General features: G+C 34.4%; 1 protein-coding gene and 1 pseudogene across 1 annotated transcript; one reads left to right on the top strand and one right to left on the bottom strand.

The window, feature by feature from the left end:
- Nucleotides 1–336: 336 nt before the first annotated feature.
- Nucleotides 337–840, top strand: LOC142616451 (RING-H2 finger protein ATL70-like). Its single transcript, XM_075789304.1, has one exon. The coding sequence runs from the start codon at nucleotides 337–339 to the stop codon at nucleotides 838–840; it is 504 nt and encodes a 167-aa protein (XP_075645419.1).
- A 13,317-nt stretch (nucleotides 841–14,157) lies between these two features.
- LOC142616450 (tyrosine decarboxylase-like) lies at nucleotides 14,158–22,616 on the bottom strand (annotated as a pseudogene).
- Nucleotides 22,617–24,047: the final 1,431 nt, after the last annotated feature.

The following is a 24,047-nucleotide window of genomic DNA, read 5'->3' as shown; positions in this document are numbered from 1 at the left end:
ACATGCAACTGTTAATGAATGCACTGTTCTTTTTAATATATTTTCCCAATTTTGTCAACTTTCGGGTCAAATTTGTAGTACATCCAAATCCAGTCTTTTCTTTTCTAGCAATACCGCTCTAAAAGTCCAATCCCATATAGCATCCCAGGTTGAGATGCCTATTGTTTATATATATAATAAAAATGGGTAATATGCTAATGTTACGGGGGATTCCTCATTAGAAAATGACACAGACGTTGACCATCCTGTGAGAATTTCTTTCTTATCCTACTGCATACATGGCCTTTATTTACCCCCTTCACCACATTCCAATCGCTCTAAATTGTTCAAGGAAAGATGAGCACCGGCAATTTGCCATCATCTAGTGGAACTACGGATGATATTAGTGGTTGCACCTATGGAATTATATTCTCTATTGGCATTTTCCTTCTGATTCTACTCATCACTTTCGCTTGCACCCGGATTCGTTTACCACACAACCAGTCACCTCATCCAATCCCAAACGCTTCTCTACGAACCAGTGATCTGAATTCCATAACAATTCTTGAACAAGGTCTCGATGAAGCCACTGTCAACAGCTATCCAAAGCTCGTGTACTCACAGATAAAGGGCACCTCTCCAGCTCCTTGTTGCTCCATATGCTTGGTGGATTATAAAGAAACTGATATGCTTCGATTGTTACCTCACTGTTCTCATCTATTTCATCAGAATTGCATCGACCCCTGGATAAGGTTACATCCAACATGTCCAGTTTGTAGAAAAACACCAGTTCTAGCCCCACATACAATTATTGCAGGGGTGGACCCTTTGGCAACAACGACAAGGATACAGGATAATTAGAAAATGAAATAAAGTTTTTGTAAATTATTCTAAGCCACTGTATGGGAATTTATTGGATGTGTTAACTTTTTTTGGAATTTATTTTCTTGCCTCTTGTAAATGAATCTCTTCCATTTGATTACTAAAGTAGAAAATTGTGCTGTTGAAAAGATTGGTAGGAAACAGAGTAATTATACTTTCAATGGATAATCACAACGTATTAGATAAATTTCTATAGCTTGGCTTCTCTTGCCATTAAGATGCCTATCCATCCCAGCAGTTTTCCAATGATCTTCCTGTTTGTATTTCTGGACTTTTATCTTTATAAATGTTGACATCAGTATAAAAATAAATAAATGTGTGCAGAAAATGAACATAAACAATATTGTTTTAGTCAACAGGTGAATGGCAGGTGAGAAAGTAAATTAAGTACTGACCATAGATATATATCTATGTTCCGTTTTATAGGAATTCACTAATTCTGACAAACTAGTTCCACTTTCAAGGCCTCATAACTCGGGAAACCAATTTCAAGGTAACAAATTTATTTGATTTTAGTTTTCGATCTTAGATTCTTGAAAGGCATAAACACTTCGAGATAGTCTATATAGACAAAAAAATTTCAAAAATCTTTGTGACAAATTGTTAGTAATAGGTAAAAAAAATGATGTCAACAATGTACTCAGATGAAAATCAGTAAAAGCTTGTCAATTCAACTGTTTCAAAATTTTTTGTGTATGCAACATTGCTCATATATTGTTATAGATTGTAATAAAGAAATGGTCAACAACGTTGCTTTTATATCACTATATTTTCTTATGAAACATTACTTCCACGTACATTGTCGCTTTTCTCGTGAAGAAGTTAATGATATACTGAACAAGTTATATTGTGCATTTGGGAAACATTCTTCAAATCATTTTGGCGGTTCCCGGAGGACTGGAAAGCCAATAGTTCCAACTTCCATGCCTTAAATTTCCACATACGAATGTGCTTCAATTGAATGGAGAAAATTGACATTTGTCCTTAATTTACAAATTATGCAATAAAATGCATTTATTTCAAAACTATATAGCAAACTCGATATTGTTAAAATCGAGTTTAAAAAACAGTGGGATTTTGTTAAAGAATTTTAAAACAGGGACATTTTGCTGTATAGTTTGTAAATTATGGACAAATACCCATTTTCCCCTCAATTGAATAATAAAAAAGCCATATGACAAGAACCATGATTAAAAGCAATTCTTCAAAACAATATAAAAGCATTATAGTCTTTTTATTTGAGAAGCCATTTCCATGCTGGAATGTGGAAGATAAGACTTTATTCTATTCACTTCATCAAATATTTTTCTACAAAATGGCTTACAAGTCAAGCATGAGTTGCCCATCCATAACTATAAGAAGGTATTTGGTATCAAATGATACCATGTTATCAAAATTCAATAAGTGTGAGACTTGTCAACAAAAAATAATTACCTCACTAACAAATGAAAAGCATGTGTTAGTGGGTAGTTATTTTTGTAGACATGTCTCTTATTTATTAGATTTTGACACAAATGACATGGTATTATCTATACTACTATTTAAGGGGTTTCACCTGTTTCAATTCCTCATTTTTTAGTTGAAAAATGCCCCTATAGTTCTATGTTTAAGTAGAGACAAAACTAAAGGACAATTCCAAAAAAATGCAACTCTAACTCCCACTAAAACATTGCCTAAAAAATAGGATCACTCTCCTATTAATTTTTAAATTGATTTATTCACTTATAAATTAGATTTTTAAAATAAAAATTATATATATATAATAATTAAATACAGTTTTTTTCTACTAAATAGGACCACTAAAGAATTTTAAAAAAATTAGAATTGCTCTCTAAATTAAAAGAGTCTTTGGATAGTTACAGATTGATTTTGAACGTTACATATGTCTTTCCAAAACATGAAAACCACTTCTTTCTTCTCCCTATCTCCCTCTCTGTGCAAGTTCTTCTCCCTCTCTCTATGCCGTTATGAGGAGAAGTGGACCCCCAACACAGTAACACTTCTCTTTGTTTATTACATAGCTTCTAATAAGAATTTCTCTCTTGATGTTGATTTATGCATTTTTATTTTATTTTTTTGGGTTTAGTTTCCGTGAAAGACTATATAAAATACAAAATAGTTGGGTGTGATATAGGTGTAGACAATCAGGCCTTGCTTATGCAATTCACAGATAGTAGAATCTAGTTTGCGCACATCTCTCAAATGGGGTTGAACTGCAAACACTGTAAGTCCCATGTTTCTCTCTATCTTTTTTTATTTTATTTTTGTTTTTTATTGAATCTAATATAATTATTTTTTGTTGCCCCAGCAAGAAGGGATAAAAATTTGGTGACCAAAAGGTAGGTATGATCGTTTTTTTTTTTTTTTAGATTTCTCTTCTATTATTATTTACTAGCCTCTGAACACGCGCTCACGCGCGTGTTCAAAGGCTCTTCTAATTTTTTTTTTTTTATATTTTAAATGTTAATAATTTGAATCTTCTCGTTCTCTCCATAAATCTCAAATTTGTAAGAAAATAAGTAAAACTTGAAAGAAAAAAAAAATTCAAGATTTACATGCTGATTGCTGAATGAAGGTCAATGTGAAAATCCAAGAAAAAATTCCATCAAAGCAAAATCCTATATTATAAACTCAATAAAAAATAGAAACAAACAAACAAATGGCACACTACATCAGCATTCATAAAATACCAGTAGTTTACCACCAAAAAAAAAAATCCCAGTAAAAACATCATACCTTTTAGATGGGGTAATCCATGATTCTAAGGTTTGGATTTCGCAAACTTGAATCTCATAACAGGTTCCACACTACAACCATCAGCTAACTTTTGCAGGGAGCAGTTTGAAGTGTGCAGTTTTGCAATTGAGAGAGAAATGAGCGTGCAGGGGAAGGAACAGAAAAAGAGGTGGAAAAGAAAATTTGAAAAACTGAATGGAGGGTGTGGAGTGTGTAGATGAGAACGTGTATTAGGGAGTTAACTTATTTTTCTTTTTTTTTTTTAAACAACAATAAACGTATAGTTACTTTGAAAAAGTGGGTTAGTGGAAGAGTGTTTCTATTTTGTAGACAATGTTTTAGTGCAAGTTAGACATGTATTTTTACCAGATTATCCTTTAATTCTATCTTTACTTAAACTTAGGGACATAGGGGTATTTTGGAACAAAAAAAAAATCTTATCCAAACAGGGGCAGCCCCTTAAATAGTAATATAGATTATTGAAAATTTTCAACTAAATAACTGAGTTGTTGATTGTGTAGTTCGGATGTTGTATATGATATGTAGACCTTAGTGATAATTATAATAATGTGATCCAATTCTTTTGTGAATTATCTGTAGACATATGGCTTGAATTAAGGAGTTCCACTCCTTATTGGATTTGGATGAGAAAAGAATTTTATTCCTTTGGTTACTATCTTTAGATATTGGAATATAAAAACCAAACTCTATTAACAAGATACAAATCTTATTTCCTACCTGATTTGGAATTCTACCTGGAATAGGAGTAGAAATTTGTTTTGGTTTAAAGCTCCAACAGTACGTGTATCTCTATTGGATCTAGCTGACTATTGTTTTGGATTACTACATTTTTCAATTACAACAAAAAAACTTAGGGGTGTGATGAATATTATGTGTGGTAAAATAATTTTTCATCACACCCCTAAGTTTTTTTTTTTTTTTATGATTGAAAAATGTAGTAATCACAAATTATAATAAATACTTTAAATTAACCTTTACCAAAAAAATAGAAGAGTCTCTGAGTACGCACGTGAGACTAGTTAGATATAAAATACTTTTTTCCATTATTAGAGTCCTTTGTCTTCACTTGACCCTTATTATTATTTATTATTATTTTATTTGTTACATTGAAACAGATGTGAGGCTCTAATGAAAATGACTTTACGTTGGACAAGGACAATAACCCTTACTCTTGATCAACAAGTCCCCTTTTTATAAAGTAGTTATGGGATCCAATGTTTTTTTTTTAGTTTTAAATTATTATTATTATTATTATTATTATTATTATTAGTTTTTGATAATGAGATCCAATGTGTTGGTGTTGGTATGATTATATCCTTCTTCTAGCCTAGCTATCTATAAAATATGCACTACCTCCTATCTAGCCTGTGCAATTTATTAGGACCTTTAGTTATAGAATTATAAATTGATTATGAACTTTAAGCACATTTGAGGACAGTTTCCAATTCTAAATTTTATAGACAAATATAAAATCGTGTGGCAAACCAAAAAAAAAAGGAGAGAGAGTAAAGAAAGAGTGCAAGAGAGGTGAACAAAAGAAATGACTATCAAAGGGAGAAAGAGCCAAAGGAAAGTAACATTTCAATAGAATTTGTAGACGACTAAATTTCGAGTTTGAAATAAATCAGTCGGGAATTTTCCCTCTCTACAAAACTATTAAAGCTTCTATTGCTTGAAAATTACAGATATGCTACAAAGTTGGTCACTGTCATTTCCATAATATAATTTACACTACCTCTCATTCTCAAGGCTAATTTGAACTAGTCAATTTGTAAGCCAACTTGGGTTGGGAATCGATAAGATTCAAGCATGATGAGGTGGATAAGTTGAGGCTTGTGCAGTTTCCTGTTTCGACTCCTAAGCATGGTTTTAAGTGCAATGCTAAACATGATTGAGTACTTGTGACAAGCTAATCAAACTAGGTTATGTGGGTGATATGTCGTGCTTATTTTCTGGGAATGCGCCAGAAAGTTGACATCATTTGATTTCAAATGTTCCTCCACTAGAAGGATATGGAGGCTTGTGCTTAGATATTGTTTAGTGAATTGGCAGTTGATAAAGTGGGAGGATTTAATGCATTGAGGATCTGTAAACTCTGTGGGGGGCTGGTTGGTCAGCATCAATATACAAAATTGGTTGCAGAATAAGGCACAATATAAGAGCTAGGGTGCAGAATAGAGTTCTGTGTGGTTTGTGGAGAATTAATTTTTTATATATATTTTTATCAATAGAAGTATCTTAGTTTAGTTGCAGCCACAGGCTACTGGATTCTGATATGTCTGTAATCTGTTACTCTGTGAAAATTTTCATAAGGTGATAATCCAATTGTGAAATTAAGCAATAAGTTCATAATTGAAAATCCATGTTCAACTTATAAAATTTAAAATAAAAAAAATAAAAAAAGTAAAAAAAATCAAATTCCCTATTGTGAAATTTTTAAGAAGTAAAAAATTCAAGACATCATGTTATGTTTTTTGGGTTAAACTCTTGAACATGATATCATGAGTCTGGTTTGCTTGTCCTAAACTCCAAAAGCCAAGGTTGTTTTGCTCTGTTTCAACTGTGGCTTAGTTGGGCATAATTTTGTATGTTTCAGTTGGGTTATATCTTCATTGGCCTTGACTGTGGGAAGGGTTTTAAGAGAATTGCCTTCAGATCAGGTTTAAATGCTACTCAGATCTCTCCATCTATTATTTTAATTTTCGGATTAGATGCTTTAAGCCTTTCACAATACATAATCAATGACAACAACAAAGCCTTCTAAAATTTTGGGGTTAACAATGAATCCTCATCAAAGGGGTTGACCACATGTATTCTTAGGGGATAGACTTGTATGTGTAAAGGTTCCATTCATAATAAGCTGACTAAGGTTTATGCTAACTATCAAGCTACTGCAACCCCTTTTATCTAGGCTCGAGACCAAGTGTAGTAAAATATGACATTAAGCACTGACACAGGCAAGTATTAGATGCTTTACCAATAAAAGGTAAAAATAAAATAAAGAAAAATTATGAGTTGAAGACGTCACATTTTACCAAAAAAGAAATTTAGAAAAATTTCACATTTAACGCATCAATGTCAACATGCAAGCCCAATTAATTGAACTCTAATCTTGAGCACTAATGTACTTGCATTTTTTACAAAATACATGATAGCAACAGTGCATCAAATCCACTTGGACCTAAAAGTAAACAAAATTATTTGAAATATTCATTTGATACATGAAGAATTTGAAAGGAATAAAAGTAAAATTATGCTACACAGACATATGGATCTAGTAGTAATCATTTGGCCATTGATGCTCTCACTTCCTTTTTTGTTCAATGAAAAAGTAATCATGTTATTCTTCTTGCTTAATTTGTTTTTCTCCCTTGACTTGCCTTGTCATAACAAAGATTCCTTCCCTGTTGTACCTTATGAGAGCTTAGTGTAGAGAGCTTTATGTAGCTGCAAAAAGAAACCATTCATGCAGAAAAATAAATAAATCAAACCAATACCTTTCATTGGAAAATGCAGACACAAAACAGCCTCTACAACATGTGATTGGGGAGTACAGGAGACTTATATATGGAATGATTGCTGATTACTCTTTGGAGCCATTGTTGATAGGTAATCGCAAAAAAAGAACATAATAATTCAAGTAAAGTTGTGATGGCTGATATTAGGAAAAGGGGTAGAGCATCTGCACAGATCTAGTTGCCTATATAATTTAGAAGTTAAAGATATAATAATGACCTGTGTTGTAATAAAGTGTGGCTTAAAGACAACAGCGTTTGGAGACCTGAGAAAGGCATGTTCACTTCCAAATCAGCATGGAAGAACAAGAACTAAAGAAAAACTTGCCTTAAGTCCCATGGCATTTTTAATTTTGGGGGAAACAAATATAACCAGCAAATTCATTCATTCTAGGATAGCACCAAAATCAAGGTTGCAGACACTAAGATTTAAGAATGCATAACAATATCATGAATTATTCCAAGTGCTGACTACACCAGAATTCTAATCAGTAAACAGCATCTATCATTTATGTCTCTAGTGTTACTTGGTCTGAGATTTTAGCTGTGTTCAAGTTCAGAGAACTATAGGCTATTGGAACCAGGAATTGAGTTTAGTGGTACAAACTACAAACAGATCGAGGAAAACAAATTGTCAATGAATGAAAACTGAAAAGAGCTGTGTTGTTGTGACAGTATATTGATATTTGGATGGACTAGGATCTTAATAAGCACCTATCTCACTTGGGAACCACTATTGTTAGGAGTGTTCCATTTAAGCTTGAGGTCTTTCTTTGTTCTTGCTAGGTCTTTCTTTGTTTGGATGTAAGAGAATCACCAACAATACACAGTATAACTATGAGTGATGCTGGCATGCTGCCATGAGCATTGTAGCTCAACTAGCACTTCCTGTTGTTTCCAAATTCCAACAAACACGTCTAGAATTCAGATCCCCCTTCCACAACTGTTGAATTATCTGTTAAAAAAACCTATGGGTGATGCTAGGAAACTACAAATTTCACTGAATAAACCTTACAAACTAATGAATCACCAATCATACAGAGGTAGTTCAGATGTTTATTTATTAGTTGTTGCAATGGCACAAATCACATTCATTTTGTATACCTTTTGTAGTAAAAGTAAATTTAGCATTTTCCTGTAACTGTTTTCGGAGTCGTAAACGTTGTCAAGGCTTGCATTTTGGTTTTGAGTAATAAATTCATTCATTACAAAAATAAAAAATAAAAAATATTGCCCCTCAAACAAGATAGGGGATCTACATAATAAATAAAAAGATACAGAAAAAAAAAGGACCCTTTTAAGCTCTAGAGGCCAGCAAATGAACAGTATATTTATTCAATGATCTAATAGTAGAAATTAAAGAAAAAATTGAGAGTAACATGGCCTCAAAATTTATGCATTTTTAGCAACCTCTCAAATAAATTAACATAAATGTGTGTTTTGAACTGCTACAGAAAAGAAATATATATAAAAGAGTACACCCCATAAATCATATAATGTAGTATCTTGTTACATAGTGTTTAAGATGGAATCAGAAAAAAGGTTAGTGCCTAAGCATAAAGGGTCAACGAAACACATAATTATTTGAAGATTCCTTGAGTGTCTTCACTTTATAGAGCAAATCCTGAGCATAGGGTCCGTTTGGATTGAACTTATTGCTGAAAACTGAAAACTGAAAACTGAAAACACTGTAGCAAAATAATTTTTAAATGTATAAATAGTACTGCGGGACCCATTTTTAATAAAAAATGGTTAAAAACGTACATGAACAGTACGCGCACAGTGCACACAGTGCGCGCCTGTCCCCGCAGCAGAAGAAAAAAAAAAAAAAAAAAACAAAACGCAGACACAAAACGCATAAGCTGGATCCAAACTCCACCATAGTGGAATTTCATAAATGGGAATTGAATGAACCAATAATATACAAAGGGTGAAAAATATTTTACCCGGAATCTAATTGAGTAAAGGAATGGAAGCTTGGATTCTGAGCACAGTTCTCAGTGCTTTTATCTACAGAGCTGTAAGAGACCCACAACTGTGCAGAGAGAGAACAGGACTGAGGGACAGAAGAGTCAAATTATTAGATAGCTCTGCACGTTTTGTTTAAGAGAGAATATTTCGTTTGTTCTAAATTCGGAATTGTCTCATGTGTGAGATCCACAATTAGGTTGCCAGCCAAGGTCGAATCATGGGTTTCTCATCTCCACCCTATCCCAACTTTGGGACAAGCATATCTACACTTGGGGGTAGATCGGGTTTTGGGCAAATTAGAGGTACTTTTCCATTCCAAATAACTGAAATAAGAGTATTAGCATTAGGCTCAATGCAACAAAGAGAGATAAAAGTGTTTCTTGATGAACAAATCCTAAGTAAGTGTATCGAGGAGCTGTTCATTCATTTGTTATTAAATATTTTTTTGTTGAAGTGGTTAGTTTAGTGAGGCTAAAGCTAGTGTAAACTTCGCTATTAACAATACCACCAACACAATGATTGATACCTTTATTTGTAGCATCCTCTTTCTCTGCATAATTGGTATGCTAGTGTCTTTTTGTTCCTGAACAAATAATACAGTTAGCTTACAAAACAACGTAGAATTAGACTCGGCAAAATTGAACACAGACTAGTTAACTCGCCCGAACTCGAACCAAAAAAATGAATAAATAAAATAATAATACAGTAATAATTAGGTACTGTTAGTAGGAAATTAGGGACAAACAACCCATTTTGTCTTGATAAGTTTCTAACTAGTACCCGATTATGACCCTATCTAACATGGTCAAACTTGTACCGGTACCCAACCCGACCCATTCCAAGTCAATTTTATTTATAAGCTCATTATAAATTTTCTTCCTATTACTATTTTAATTTTTTTGAGAATGTTCTTCCTATTACTTTGTTTCTTCAACTGACATATTTTTTATTCTAAAAGTATATATATTGTACATGTCAGTGTTATTTATTTATTTATAACTTTTTAAGTTATTTATAGAGGATTAAAACTTGTGATGTGTATTCAAGTGTTAGACCATTTTGTATATATACTACTATTAGTTTTTTTTTTTTTTAACTTTCTCTTCTCTACCATTGTGTGTGTGTTAAAATACTTAGTATTCTAAAAAAAAAAAGTTATTTATATATTTACAATTTTTTAAAAGGATTATTTGTTTTAGTACAACCATAACTTTACCAACTTTCCTCAAAATTTTAATCTAAAAACACAATTAGTTTTTAGATGATTTAACTTTACTTAATGTTTCATGTATAACATGTTTTCTTTTCTTCTTTTGTGGAATTGTTAGACTAGTAGACAATTAGAATTAATTAGTCGACTATAACTTAATGATTTATTTTTATTGAACAATTATCTTACACTTTGAAATTTAATTTCCAAATTGATTTTGGTATTGAAAGAGAGAGAATGTTTGATTTGTAATCATGCGAGAAATCAGATAACTAGCGTTGATAATTTACCATATTGGAGATTGGCCTATAAAGTATAAAATCAAATAACTCAACATGTTCGGCTTTTTTTTTTTTTTTTTTTTTTTAGTTAGCATCGATCTTAGGCAGTGGCCTAAGTGGACTTGCCCAAGAGCCGGCAATGGTCAAAGGGCAGGTAATAATGATAGGGAAATAATCGTTATTAGTCTAAAAAGAGGCAATGACCCAACTGATTGGGTCGAATCCAACCCGATCAATTTGGCATGCTTTCCAGATCTATTTAGAATGTTTAATTCAAACAATGGGCAACCATAAGGGTCAACAAAATAATCTTGTAACACCAATGCCTACTTGGAGCTAGCCAGAAGCCATTTCATAGCTATATATCTTATTTATCAATTAATGGTTTCAAAAAAAAAAAAATTGTTTCCAATTTAATAATTTTCCTATAGCAGTTGCCTTTTGCAGTAATTGTGACGCATTACACATTTTTCCCCTACTAGGCTACTATGAACAAGCTAGAACAGTCAATATAATCTCATCTACAAAGTTAAACAACTCATCACCCTTGCATCAAGATGCTGATTTGATTGGGGTGCTAAGTCTTACAGATAATTATTTTCAATGGTCGGTGGTCCTAAGTATCTGATTGAGCCAAATTTAGAAAATGTTCTAGTAAAAAACAAGAAGCCAAATTCTGCTGAGTGTTTTTGTTTTGTTTTGGTTTTTTCATTTTTTTCAGATGGGTCCTTCAATATATATTTTTTTAAATGTGAATTTAGAATGGAAAAAGAATCCTCATATTTTAAGGATTCTTGATTTTGCTTCATAAAAATGAGAAATAGAAAATACATTCTCCTCACAAAATGCATTTCAAAGATTTATAAAAGTCTAAATCGTTGATCACCTAGTTTTTACCCAGTTTCTAGAGTCAATGTGGAATTCGTCAATGTTCCAGATTAGAAATGAAAAAGATTCTTCATTGCCCATTGAAACGTATGAGAAACTTCTGGAAAGGTTCCACACTTTCTAGATTATATTGCGGTGGCTTTATTACGGTTTGTCAATTTGTCATCAACCAATTTGCCCACTAGAGTGAAGTTGTGAACTCTTATATAGTCGAGGTACCACCTTGGTCTCTTGACAGAGGAGATTTTTGGGTTGAGTTTGGTGGGTGAGAGGTTAGGTGTTGTTCATAGGGGTTGATGAGTGGGAGAGATGAAAGAAAGAGACAAATATAGGATGAGGGTTTGAGTTGTTGTGAAGTGTGGACAAATGCCTGGTTTTCCTCCTATTTGGGAGAAGTTATTCGGCATCACGTTGATATATTAAATCTCTCTCACATGGGAGTGGTTGAGATAATGGGAGAGGCTGATATAGGTTAAGGGTTTTGAAAGCTCGGATTTGTTTTAAAAACACAAGAGCTATTTAAACCCCAAATTAATAAATTATGGCTCGGTTGATTTTACTCTAACTTAAACTAAGTGCGGAATAGAGTAAATGCGAGCGAACAAACAAAACCGCTACTATAACCCATATTCAATAAAACATAGCAGTAAAGAGAAAGCTAAAAGGATAGGGAAGAGAGATACAAACACAAGATAACATACCGATGTGTTATCGAAGAGGAAATCGAAGAACTCAGCGAAAAACCTCTCTGCCGCCCTCCAAGCAGTAAATCAATCCACTAGACAATAAGTTGAGATACACGAATAGCAAAAGACCCTCCAAGCCTAGTCTACCCAATGCACCTAAGCTCTCCAAGCTCCTACTCCAACAAGGATTCTCGGACTCGTGTCTTGTCTAGCTTTCCGGATCCCGCAATGCGCTCGATTGCATTTGCCAAAGCTTGGCTTCTTCCAATGCTTCCCAACAGCACCAAAAACTCACTGGACACTCAGTATGAGTGTGGTAAGTGTTTGGGCTATCAACCTCTCAAGAATATAGAAATGGAGAGGTAGGAGTAGAGGAAAACCACAATGGATGGTGTGTAAAATTGTGGGTATGACAATCTCACACTCTCAAGGGTTGAGGTTAGTGTTTTCCCTTCTGAAAAACTCTCTACTTAATATGTGGGTAATGATGATATATATAGTGTGTATGAGGATATATATAGTGTGTAAGAGGATGTAGTACAGCAGATAGGACAAAATAGCAAAACAGACTGTTTCGTGGGTATCTCGAGGGAAGGCCTTACCTGCGAGACACTCGTGAAAACCAGCTGTCACCATTTGTCATGACTCTTTGCATTCCAGTCATGTGCAAGGCACATGCATCATTTCGCGGGATACTTAGTTGCGAGCTACCCGCGAGAAATCTTCTGTCTTCACATGCTTGAGTCTTCACACTCTCTCTTTATCACACAACCCTTACAATAAAATCCCACATAAAATACAGGGTATAAAAGATTGAACAAAATTAAAATCAAATTTAGCACGGAATTAAAACCAACACAAAACAATTGTAAATCATGACTTTACAGGTTTGAGTTGTTGTGAAGTGTGAAAAATGTACGGTTTGCTCCTTACATTGGGAGAAAGTATTTTGTGTTACACTGATATATCAAATCTTTCTTACATGGAAGCGGTAGAGATGAAAGAGAGATGCTGATGGCCTAATATGGGAAGAGGGTTTGCGTTGTTATGAAGTGTGAACAGATGTGTGGTTTGCACTTTACATGAGATGTCATGGTGATATATCAAATCCACTCTCACGTGAGAGAGAGATTTGATATATACCATGACATAATTAAAAAAGAAAAAACCTCCCTATGTAAGGCAGGGAGGGAGAGAGAGAGAGAGAGAGAGAGAGGAAGAAGAGGAAACACTATAAGGGAGCAACGTTCAACATTCAAATTGTATGGCCAATATTGTTTAATGTTCGTAGAATGATGAACAAATATATGACTCATCAAATAAAAAGTCACAAGAAAAACAACATATGTACTTCAAGGTAGTAACCATTGAATCCACAAGGAGTATTCTTAAATCTACCAGAAAGTATAAAATAAAACTTTCTATGGTTTTATTAATAAAAAAACTAAATTGCCTTAGAGGCTACAATGCATCTAAATAGGAAAAGAAAGTCTAGGGCTTCTAAATGACTCTTAGGAAACCTTAAAGTTCTCCTAGGGCAGCTAGGAGACTCTAAAACGTTATAATTCATGTTTAGCAAGAAATTAGGACAGAACAAAAAAAATCACCAAAAAAAGATAAAATTATAAAATTACAAATTCAAATCAAAGGATTCTTAGAGACGTCCAAACTAGGCTTTATTTTGACTTTAAATTGAAAGTTATATCATTTGTACATCACTTCCATATCGTATTAAGAGAAAGATCGTGCATGTAATCATATTAGTATATTACCAGTTTCCATGCACACTTATTTTTAAATGAGTGTTTGAATGAAAATCACCCATTAATACTTTTAGTAGATGCTAAAGTAAGCTCAACGCTATGAAAATATGCCTCATTCATATGTATCATTCCCTTTAAAATATGTACGTATCAAATATTATGAAAATGATTATATATATATATATATATTCAATATATGAGATAATTCCCCTATAGTTGACATGTTCAATATCTATTAAGCAGAGCATCTGCATGTTCTTGAACAACCTTCAAAACTTCTGTTAAAGATATATTAGACATATTAGCCCAATGTAATAGGCCCAAGCCCATTCCTACTTATATTAGTATTCTAGGGCTTAGTCACCTATATATACTCATGTTAGGATTCATTGTAATACAAGTTTTGTACTACACTTTTACATAATAAAGATGTAGCTCTTAAGTGTTTCCTCTGTGAACGTACGCTGCAAAACTGAACCACATAACCCTAGTATTCTTGTGTTCCTATTCAACATGGAATATATCATAAATAATATTTAACTTGGTATTAGAACCAAACTTCATTCTTGGCATCAAACAAACATCTCTATACAGCAAAAAAGATTCCTACATGCATAGCATAGATTCATAGTGCCCCTACTTAACTTTAGATCTGGACTCCACAACATCATGCAACTGTCATCACTCACTGCTTTGTAAAGATCCTTAAGTCCAATCAATCTGTGCCTCACCCTATCAGATCTATGCAATGAAACCAACCATACAGACTTGCTCCATGGCCTCTCTTGACCAAAACCCAGGGAGCTAGTCTCCACAAAGATCTGCATGCGCCTCCACGAGCTGACCAAGATTCAAGCACTCACTCCACGTGCCGTCATAGATTCTTGGCTCCCAGGTCGTCTTTTGGACACACACATCGCCATGAAGGCCTTGTCGTTCGCCGATCTACGTAGCTCGAGAATCTGACCCTTATTCAATAGTACATGCTCCCTTATGCGCCTCTCAAAATTCTAGCCTCACCTCTATGCGCTAGTGGATAATGCACGCGCCTATGAGTCATGTTGATGTCATCAATGACATCGTCTGCTAACGTCAGCAAAATCCATGTCAGTCCTAGCTACATCATCAGCCACGTCAGCAGCGTCGCCTCATCAGCACCACGTCATTTAGCTGAACATTGACCCGAGATTGACCTGACCCGGACCTCCCAGATATGACCCGTGAGCATTGACCATTGGCTTTGATATTCGGTTGACTTTGACTTTTGCGCTGACCTTTGACCAAAAGTCAAAATTTTCAAAATGACTTAACTTGCTTAGTTTTTCGTGTAGATTTTGACTCTGTTTCTTCATTTGAAGCTCTAAAATCGGTCAATTAGCACATTCTTATTGTGGTTTCTTCAAAGGCATTCTTCAAGTGATCTTCCCATGCTTATCCAACCTCAAGCCTTCATCAAGCTTTTGCCTTGAGTTTGAGGTAGGGTGTTAAAGATATATTAGACATATTAGCCTAATATAATAGGCCAAAGCCCATTCCTACTTGTATTAGTAGTCTAGGGTTTAGTCGCCTATATATACTCATGTTAGGATTCATTGTAATATAGGTTTTGTACTACACTTTTACATAGTAAAGATGTAGCTCTTAAGGGTTTCCTCTGTGGATGTATGCCGCAAAGTTGAACCACGTAACCCTAGTGTTCTTGTGTTCCTATTCATCATAGCTAATATTTAACAGCTTCGATCACATGTCTTTCCTCTGTCAGGATCGCACCTTTTGCACACCGAGTAATGTATACTATCACCCACAATAGGACTCGTGTAGACATGGCCTGACCGATTGATTGTGTCCAACAGCTTCTGGTTTAGCTCATTTACATATTCCAAGTCTAAGACCTTCTCATCATGATTAGCAAACCATTCTCATAAACTTTTTTAACATTTGGCTTAGACGAAACCCTAAAAGCAAACCAAAGCAAAATTTCTAGGGGCCACAACCTCAAACCTATTATCAAGCCTTACAAGTTTTTTTAAAAGCTTGGCCATTTTAACATGGCTTCTTAAATAGCACTCGAGGTTCACCACGCATAGCTTCTGAGCACAAGCCACAATTTCATGGCTCAAATCTTCGACTCAAGGCTATTTTCCAGTTATTGTAGTCCGCCGCTTACTTTGAATCAGTGGCCTTGCTTCTCAAATAGGCAGGATTTGTTGAGAGTGATTTTATCAAGGCGCTTGGATCCTTCACCCAAAGGCAGCACCAATCCAAAGTAGTAAAGAACCACTTATGTGCATTCAAAGTGAATGAATTTGCACCCTCAATACCATCAATGAAATGCCGAAACTCTGGGCAAATCAGGGGCGGAGGGAAGGGGGGGCCAGGGGGGGCAGGTGCCCCCCCTGAACTTTCAATTTTTTTTTTTTTTTTTACTGATATGATAATGTATTTACCCCTACACAAAAGACAAAAAAACTTTTCTATTTATTGGGAATAAACAACTACATGGTTCAAAATTCAACAACCTTAACTAATAGAACTCTAAAACTATTATAACTTTAATATAAAACTATTGGTCCCACTTAGTAATGATTAAAATAAAAGAAAAAGAAAAAAAACCTACTGCTAATGCTATATGCCAATACGGAATAGGAATCACACCAGCCTAATACTAATAGAACTTTTTTGTTTTTTATTGGAGTACTAATACTAATACTAACAGAACTTTGAAAAAGAAAAAAGTGTATATCTAATACAGTATAAAGCACGCCTCCCATAAAAAATAAAAAGTTCTTTAGATTTTTTTTAAAATTAAGTAAGGGGAGAATAATTAATTTTTTCATAATTTGTAATTTTGTTAATATAATAAGGGTAAATTTAATAATTCATTTGGTTCAGCACTTCTAAACTTTGCCCTCTCTCAAAATCTCTCCAATTTTGGGGAATTAAAAATGAGGGGTTAGAACTCATCCAAACCCTCCCAAATCCCTCCCCCTTCTTTCTTAAAAAATATCCAAATAAGGTAATTTAACTTACTCTCCCTCTCTCTACTCTACTTCCTTGTACTCACCTTCCATCTAAACAAGCTATTAGAGTTTCTGTTGAGTTTTTAAAAGCATTCAAGTTATTGAGTCACATTTAAATATTCACAGGTATATTGCATACTCTTAATATTCATATTTAAATTTTTTAAGATTAGTTTTTTACTTTCAATTTTATCTTTTAATCTTGCCCCTCCTGACCTAAATTCCTGGCTCCGCCACTGGGGCAAATGCAAGCACTTCCAGCATATGCGGCATCAACATGGACCCATATGCTATAATCTTTGACTACTTCACATAATGGCCCTATTGGATCAATGGCATTTGTTGAAGTTATCCCAACTGTGGCACAAAGAAAGAATGGGACTAGTCCAGCTTGAACATCTGCTTGAACTGCATCACGTAGAGACTTGGGCCATAACCCAAAAGCGGTTAACTTTGTTGTCTTGACAGCTCGGAAGTTCATTGGGTTGATTCTAGCAATTTTGGCTACCTTTTGTATTGCACTATGCGTTTGGTTAGACCCATAAACAACCAACTTTTCCATTTCTCTCTCTCAATTTGGCTTAGTATTTGATCCCTCGCTGCAGTTAGTGTACACCAAATGGCCTCACATGTAGTCCCTTGCAATACAGCTCCACCATTTCCAGAAAAGAGGAAAGACTTTGGTAGTTTAAGAATTTCACCAAGCCAATCCATGACAATACACTCTAGTTCGATCAGTTGCAGCAAGTGATGACATCCAATTGAATCCCACTACATTAAAGCCAGTGCTAAGCATTTCTCCAAGAAACCAGCAATGCTACCACTTGAAGGGAAGTAGGCCAAGTAGTTAGGGCTTTGCCAGTGTGATCCCAGGTATAATATATTTCTGCACATCTTGGAGGATGGTTTCAATGGATTTGAGAGAGTAAGGGGTAGATTCTAGTAGGTATAATATCCTAGGTATAATATATTTCTGCACATCTACAAAGATAATTGGCTCAACTTCGCTTAGGACTTGGTATCTCTCTATGGTTTCATAATAATTTGCAACAAAGTCTATGATTATGTAAGGGACAGACTCAAGATTTCAAGTTAGGGGGATGGGAGTATAAACGGAAAAAAAGATATGAGCAAGTCCAACTTTTATTTTGTTAAATTTGGGTGACATTTTAATTATGACGAAAACTACAGTAGACCCATAGTTTTAAAATTAGTATGACCAAAAAATTGAAAAAGAGACTAGTTATCGATTTTATGGTCTGACCAAGGTCAAATCGATGACGCCATAAATAATTTAACTAGTAATTTTTAAATCATATTAATAAATAATAAGTTCTTTACATATAATAATTAACTAATAATAATAAATATTGAAAGTTCAAATAGTGTGTAAAACGCCTATGAACGTTTAGACCCCCAAAAACAAAATAACCAATACAAGCTTATAATCAAACAATATATGTGTAAAAAATGAAATACAAGCTATAAACAAATTGGTAACACACTCTAAACCATATTTGATCACAAACACAGCAGCAATTAAAAGGTAAAGAGAAAGGGAAAAAGGATGCAAACACAAAGATAACACGACGATGTGTTATCGAAGAGGAAACCGAAGAACTCGGTGAAAAACCTCTCTGCCGCCCTCCAAGGGGTCAATAATCCACTAGAGAATGAAGTTGGGATACATGAATAGCAAAAGATCCTCCAAGCCTAATCTACCCAGTACACCTAAGCCCTCCAAGTTTCTTGCTCCAACAGGACTACACTGAACCTTGTCTTCTCTAGCTTACCGGATTCCGCAATCACCCATTTTATCAACTAAAATGAATTGGTCCCTTCTGAATTGCTTCTCAAGCACCAAAATACCTCCTCACTAATATGGGTATGGTGAGATGAGGATTTGACTAAATGTACCTCTTAAGGATATATCAATAGAGAGGGCAAGAGTAGAGGAATTTGGAGGATTAAAGGATGAAGATTGTGGATGAGTCAATCTTGTTTTTCTTTAGGGTTTCTCTCTCAAAGTTCTCTCTGGAAGCTTTCTACATTTCGTGGGTATAAGGGTATTTATAGTAGAGTGTATAAGGAATGTGAAACGTCAGATTTTATCCAAACAGAGCATTCTGGTGACTCAACCTCATGACTGGAACGAGTCGCGAGCTAATTGCCTAGCTAGACTGGAAGTTTTGTCTTGTAGTGCTCCAGCTATCACGACCCTTCAGCTCCTCTACACGCTCCACACTTGTGCCACCTTTGGCAACTTGCCAGTCGCGAGATCCAGTCGCGAGGCTCTTCTTGAGTGCACACATTTGAGGTTTCTTCACGCTCTCTCACACGCTACCTTTACATAATTCTCACATAAATATAGGGTATCTAATTGCTAAAATACAAGCAAATTTGGCACGGAATAAAGCCAACACATGATTGAATATATTCAACCTTACAAATATGTATACTTAAAAAATATAAAACATTTTTTAAAAGAATTTTGTAAGTTTATAGCATTTTACGTCTTATATTTAGAAAATAAAAATACCAAAATATAAAAAAGAGGATCTTACTTCTAGAAAAGTAAAATAACAAATCCACATACTTAATAATAAATTTGTACAAAAATTAATTATTATTTAATATTTTAAAATTATATATTAAATATTGTTGTAAGTTTCTCATATATTAAATATTGATATTTGGATGGACTAGGATCTTAATTAGAATAATTAGAGGTACTTATCTCACTTAGGAACGTACCACTATTGTTTGGGAGTGTTCCATTTATGCTTGAGGTCTTTCTTTGTTCTTCCTAGGTCTAGTCCTATGACTTCATTCCAACATTTGTTTGGATGTAAGAGGTTTACCAACAATACACAGTATAACTATACTGTCAAGATCTTTGTAGTTCAGCTAGCACTTCGCATTGTTTCCAACAAACAAGTCCAGAATTTAGATCCCCTTCCCACAACTATCAAATTATTATAAAAAAAACAAAAAAAAAAACTATGAGTGATGCTAGGAAACTACAAATTTCACTAAATAAACCTTACAAACTAATGAATCACCAATCATATAGAAAGGTAATTCATATGTTTATGTATTAATTATTGCAATAGCACAAATCACATTCACTTTGTAAACCTTTTATAGTAAAAGTAAATTTAGCATTTTCCTATAACCATTTTTGGATGTTGTAAATGTTCTCAAGGCTTGCCTTTTGGTTTTGAGTAATAAACATTCATTTTATATATATATATATATATATATATATATATATTTATATATATTTAAATTCCCTTCAAACAAGATAGGGGAGCTTTTTTCTTTTTTTCTTTTTTGAGAGGGAGATAGGGGAGCTACCTAATAAATAAAAAGAAACAGGAGAAAAAAAATAGTGACCCTTTTAAGCTCTAGAGGCTAGCAATGAACAGTATATTTATTCAATGATCTAATAGTAGAAATTCAAGAAAAAATTGCAAGTAAGATGACCTCAAAATTTATGCATTTTTAGCAACCTCTCAAATAAATGAACAGAAATGTGTGTTTTGAACTGCTTCAGAAAAGGAATATAGATAAAATAATATTATGCTAATGATAAGAGATGAGAGGAAACTAATTCCGTATCCAAAAAAGTATCCCATAAATCATATAATGTAGTGTCTTGTTACATAGTTTTTAAGATGGAATAAAAGAAAAAGGTTAGTGCTTAATCATAAAGGGTCAACGAAAGACATAATTAAGGGAAGAATCCTTGAGTGTGTTCACTTTATATAGCAAATCCGGATATATAGTGGAATTTTATACATGGGAGTGGAATGAACCAATTATATACGAAGGTGAAAAATATTTTACCTGGAATCTAATTGAGTATGCAGTGGAAGCTTGGATTCTGAAAACAGTTCTCAGTGCTTATCCACAGAGCTGAGAAAGACTTCAACTATAAAGAGAGAGAACTAGATTGCTAGAGAGATGGGTCGAATTATTAGTAAGGGTGCACGTTCTTTTTGAGAGAGAATATTTCGTTTGTTTGGAAATTGGAATTAGGCCACCAAAGGCAGGACAGGGTGAGGTCAGATTAGGAGTATGACTGTCCCATTCTTGTTTCCAAACAAAAGTATCTGCATTGGGTGTGTAAGGTTGAATTTATTCAACCATTTGTTGCCTTTATTCTGTACCAAATTTGCTTGTATTTCAGCAATTAGATGCCCTATATATAGGTGGGAATCATGCAAGGGTTGTGTGTGAGAGAGTGTGAAGAATTCAAGTGTGTGTGCAATCAAGAGGTTTCTTGCGAGAGACTCGCGAGTGGTGACTCGCCAGAAGGCCACATGTGTGAAGCATGCAGGAAGCTGAAGGGTCATGACAATTGGAGCACTACAGGATAAAAAGTACAGTCTGGCCAGTTAGTTATTTCGTGATTGAAACTCGCAACTAGACCCAATCGCGAGTCAGTCGCCAAAACTAAGAGAGTCAATACCGTATCGGAGGCTGTACCGGTTTAGCCAGCGGTACGATATATTTTGTATACCGGTCAATACCGGTGTACCGTTTCGAGTTTACAGCAAAATTTTATATATATATATATATATATTCATAACATTTAAAATAAATCAATTTAGTATCCTTTTAATAATTTTTTTTCTAGTATATTTTTTTTGTTGTAATTACTAGTATACTAATTAAGCTTATAAGTTATAAGTAGTAGATAAGAAAAAAAAAAAGTACAAAATGAAGCTATGGTGACGTCACTGACGTGTCTGGGTAGGGAAGTTGTTACTGAGAAAATATTTTCTTTTTTGTCAAAGGTAAAAAATAATAATAATAATATAAAAACTATAACTTCAAATGAAAGAATCAAGAAACAATAAATACATCACCTGTTTTCTTATCTTTTCACTCATTGGTACTGTTGCATTTTTTACTTTTTCCTCTCCACACGTTTCTCTCTCTCACAGTCACTGGTTTTTACATCTTTCAATAAGAAAATTATTGATATGCTCTTTTACAATTTCTTCTCCACTTTCAAATTTCAAACGATTTTAGCTCTCTCTTCTTAGCTTTGTCTTTAAAGCTTTTAGTTTTGTCTTGTTTCTCTCAGTTTTGTAGTCTTGGTTCTGAGTTCATATTGCTGCTTGTGTCACCATCCATCACCACTCAAGATTCACTGAGAGGCTGTTGGCTTCAGTGAAAAAAGAGACGGTGAGTGCATGAGGGATGAATCCATTTTTGGGTTACAGGTCAATACCGGACCAGTATCTATTAATCGGCCGAAATTCGGTATTTTTCCGGTACGGCCAAAACAACTTCGGTATTACCGGTATTTTTTCCAAAACGAAATTGATGCGTTTCTGTACCGGCTAAGCTAGCAGTACGGAAAATACCGGCCGGTACGGTACGGTACGGAATTCACTTCCTTGGCCAGAACACCTTGTTTTGCAGAAAAATGACTTTTCACATTCCTTCTCATACCGTACTATGAATACCCTCATACCCACAAAATGTTGAGAGCTTCTAAAGAGAATTTTGAGAGAGAAACCCAAGAGAAAACTAAGATTGACTCATCCACAATCTTAGACATTTGATTCTCCAAATTCCTCTATTCTCTCCCAATCTATTGACATACCCTTAAGAGGTTCATTAGTCAAATCCTTATCTTACCATACCCATATCTATGAGACGGTTATTTGGTGCTTGGGAAGCAGTTCAGAGATGACCAATTTATTTAGTTGATGCAATGAGCTTATCGTAGGATTCGAAAAGCTAAAGCAGACACGGTTAGGCTTAACCTTGTTGGAGCAGTAAGCTTGGAGGGCTTAGGTGCATTAGGTAGATTAGGCTTGGAGGGTCTATTGCTATTTGTGTATCCCAACTTTATTCTTTAGTGGATCATTTCACCACTTGGAGGGCGACATAGAGGTTTTTTGCCGAGTTCTTTGGTTTCCTCTTCGATAACACGTGACAGTGTTATCTTTGCGTTTGATTCTCTCTAACCCTTACTCTTACCTTTTAATTGATGTTGTATTGTGATTAATTATAGTTTAGAGTTGTTTATTTATTTGAGTATTGCTTGTACTTATCATTTCGCACATCTATTGTTTGAGTATAAGCTTGTGTTGGTTATTTTGAAAAAAAGGGTCTAAACATTCACTAGTGTTTTACACACTAAGTGAACTCCCAATTGGTATCAGAGCGAGTACACTTTGTTGGATTTCTACATCCTTAGTGTGATCCTAGACCCCTTGTAGCTATGGATGAAGCTATGGAAAAAGAGATGTTGAATTGCGGTTCAAATGTTTGTGATAATGACTCTATGAGTTTCTTTCAAGATTGTTATAATAATGAACTCCTAGAGTTATTAAAAACAAAGAAACATGCTAGAATGTTTGTTCACATGCTAAAGTACTTTGAACACAAGAACCATGTCTTACACAATAGTCTATGTGAGTCAAATTCATTGATTGAGAGGTATAAAAGAAGAAATAGAATATTGTGTGACAATGTTGATCATCTTAAAAAGAGAATTCAATCAAGTAAAAGAATAGAAAATGAAGATGATTTTCTTTTTAAAGGTCAAGAGTGCTTATCCCATGCTTACTTGTTTGTGCACACCTCTTTGAAAGTATTCAACTCTTGTTTATGGTATCTTGATAGTGGATGTTCTCGCCATATGACAGGAGATAAACCACTGTTTAAGTCTCTCAAAGAGAAGGTTGGTGACTATGTGACATTTGAGGATGGAAGCCATGCTCAAGTTCTTGGCAAAAAGACTATTGAGATACCGGGGCTTCTTCTTTTGAAAGATGTTCTATATATCAAAGGGCTTAAGGCGAATCTCTTGAGCATCACTCAAATATGTGATGAGGACTTTCTTTTTCAATTCTCAAAGAAGGGGTGTGTGATCATCAATGAAATAGGGATTCAAGTCTTGGAGGGATATAAGACTACCAACAATTGCTATGGAGTAGTTCCTACACCAAATATCTCTTGTAGGAGTGCCTGAGCCGACGTGTTGGACCTTTGGCATCAAGGATTCGGCAATGCAAACTTTAAACAAGTTGCAAAAGTGTCCAAACTTGAAGCTGTTGTGGGGCTCACGAA

Source organism: Castanea sativa, chromosome 11 (genome assembly GCF_040712315.1).
Source record: "Castanea sativa cultivar Marrone di Chiusa Pesio chromosome 11, ASM4071231v1".
Classification (NCBI taxonomy): domain Eukaryota; kingdom Viridiplantae; phylum Streptophyta; class Magnoliopsida; order Fagales; family Fagaceae; genus Castanea; species Castanea sativa.
This window is presented reverse-complemented; position numbering and strand designations above follow the sequence as displayed.

Coding starts and splice junctions, on each gene's coding strand:
- LOC142616451 (XM_075789304.1), top strand. CDS start 337: ATGAGCACCGGCAATTTGCCATCATCTAGTGGAACTACGGATGATATT.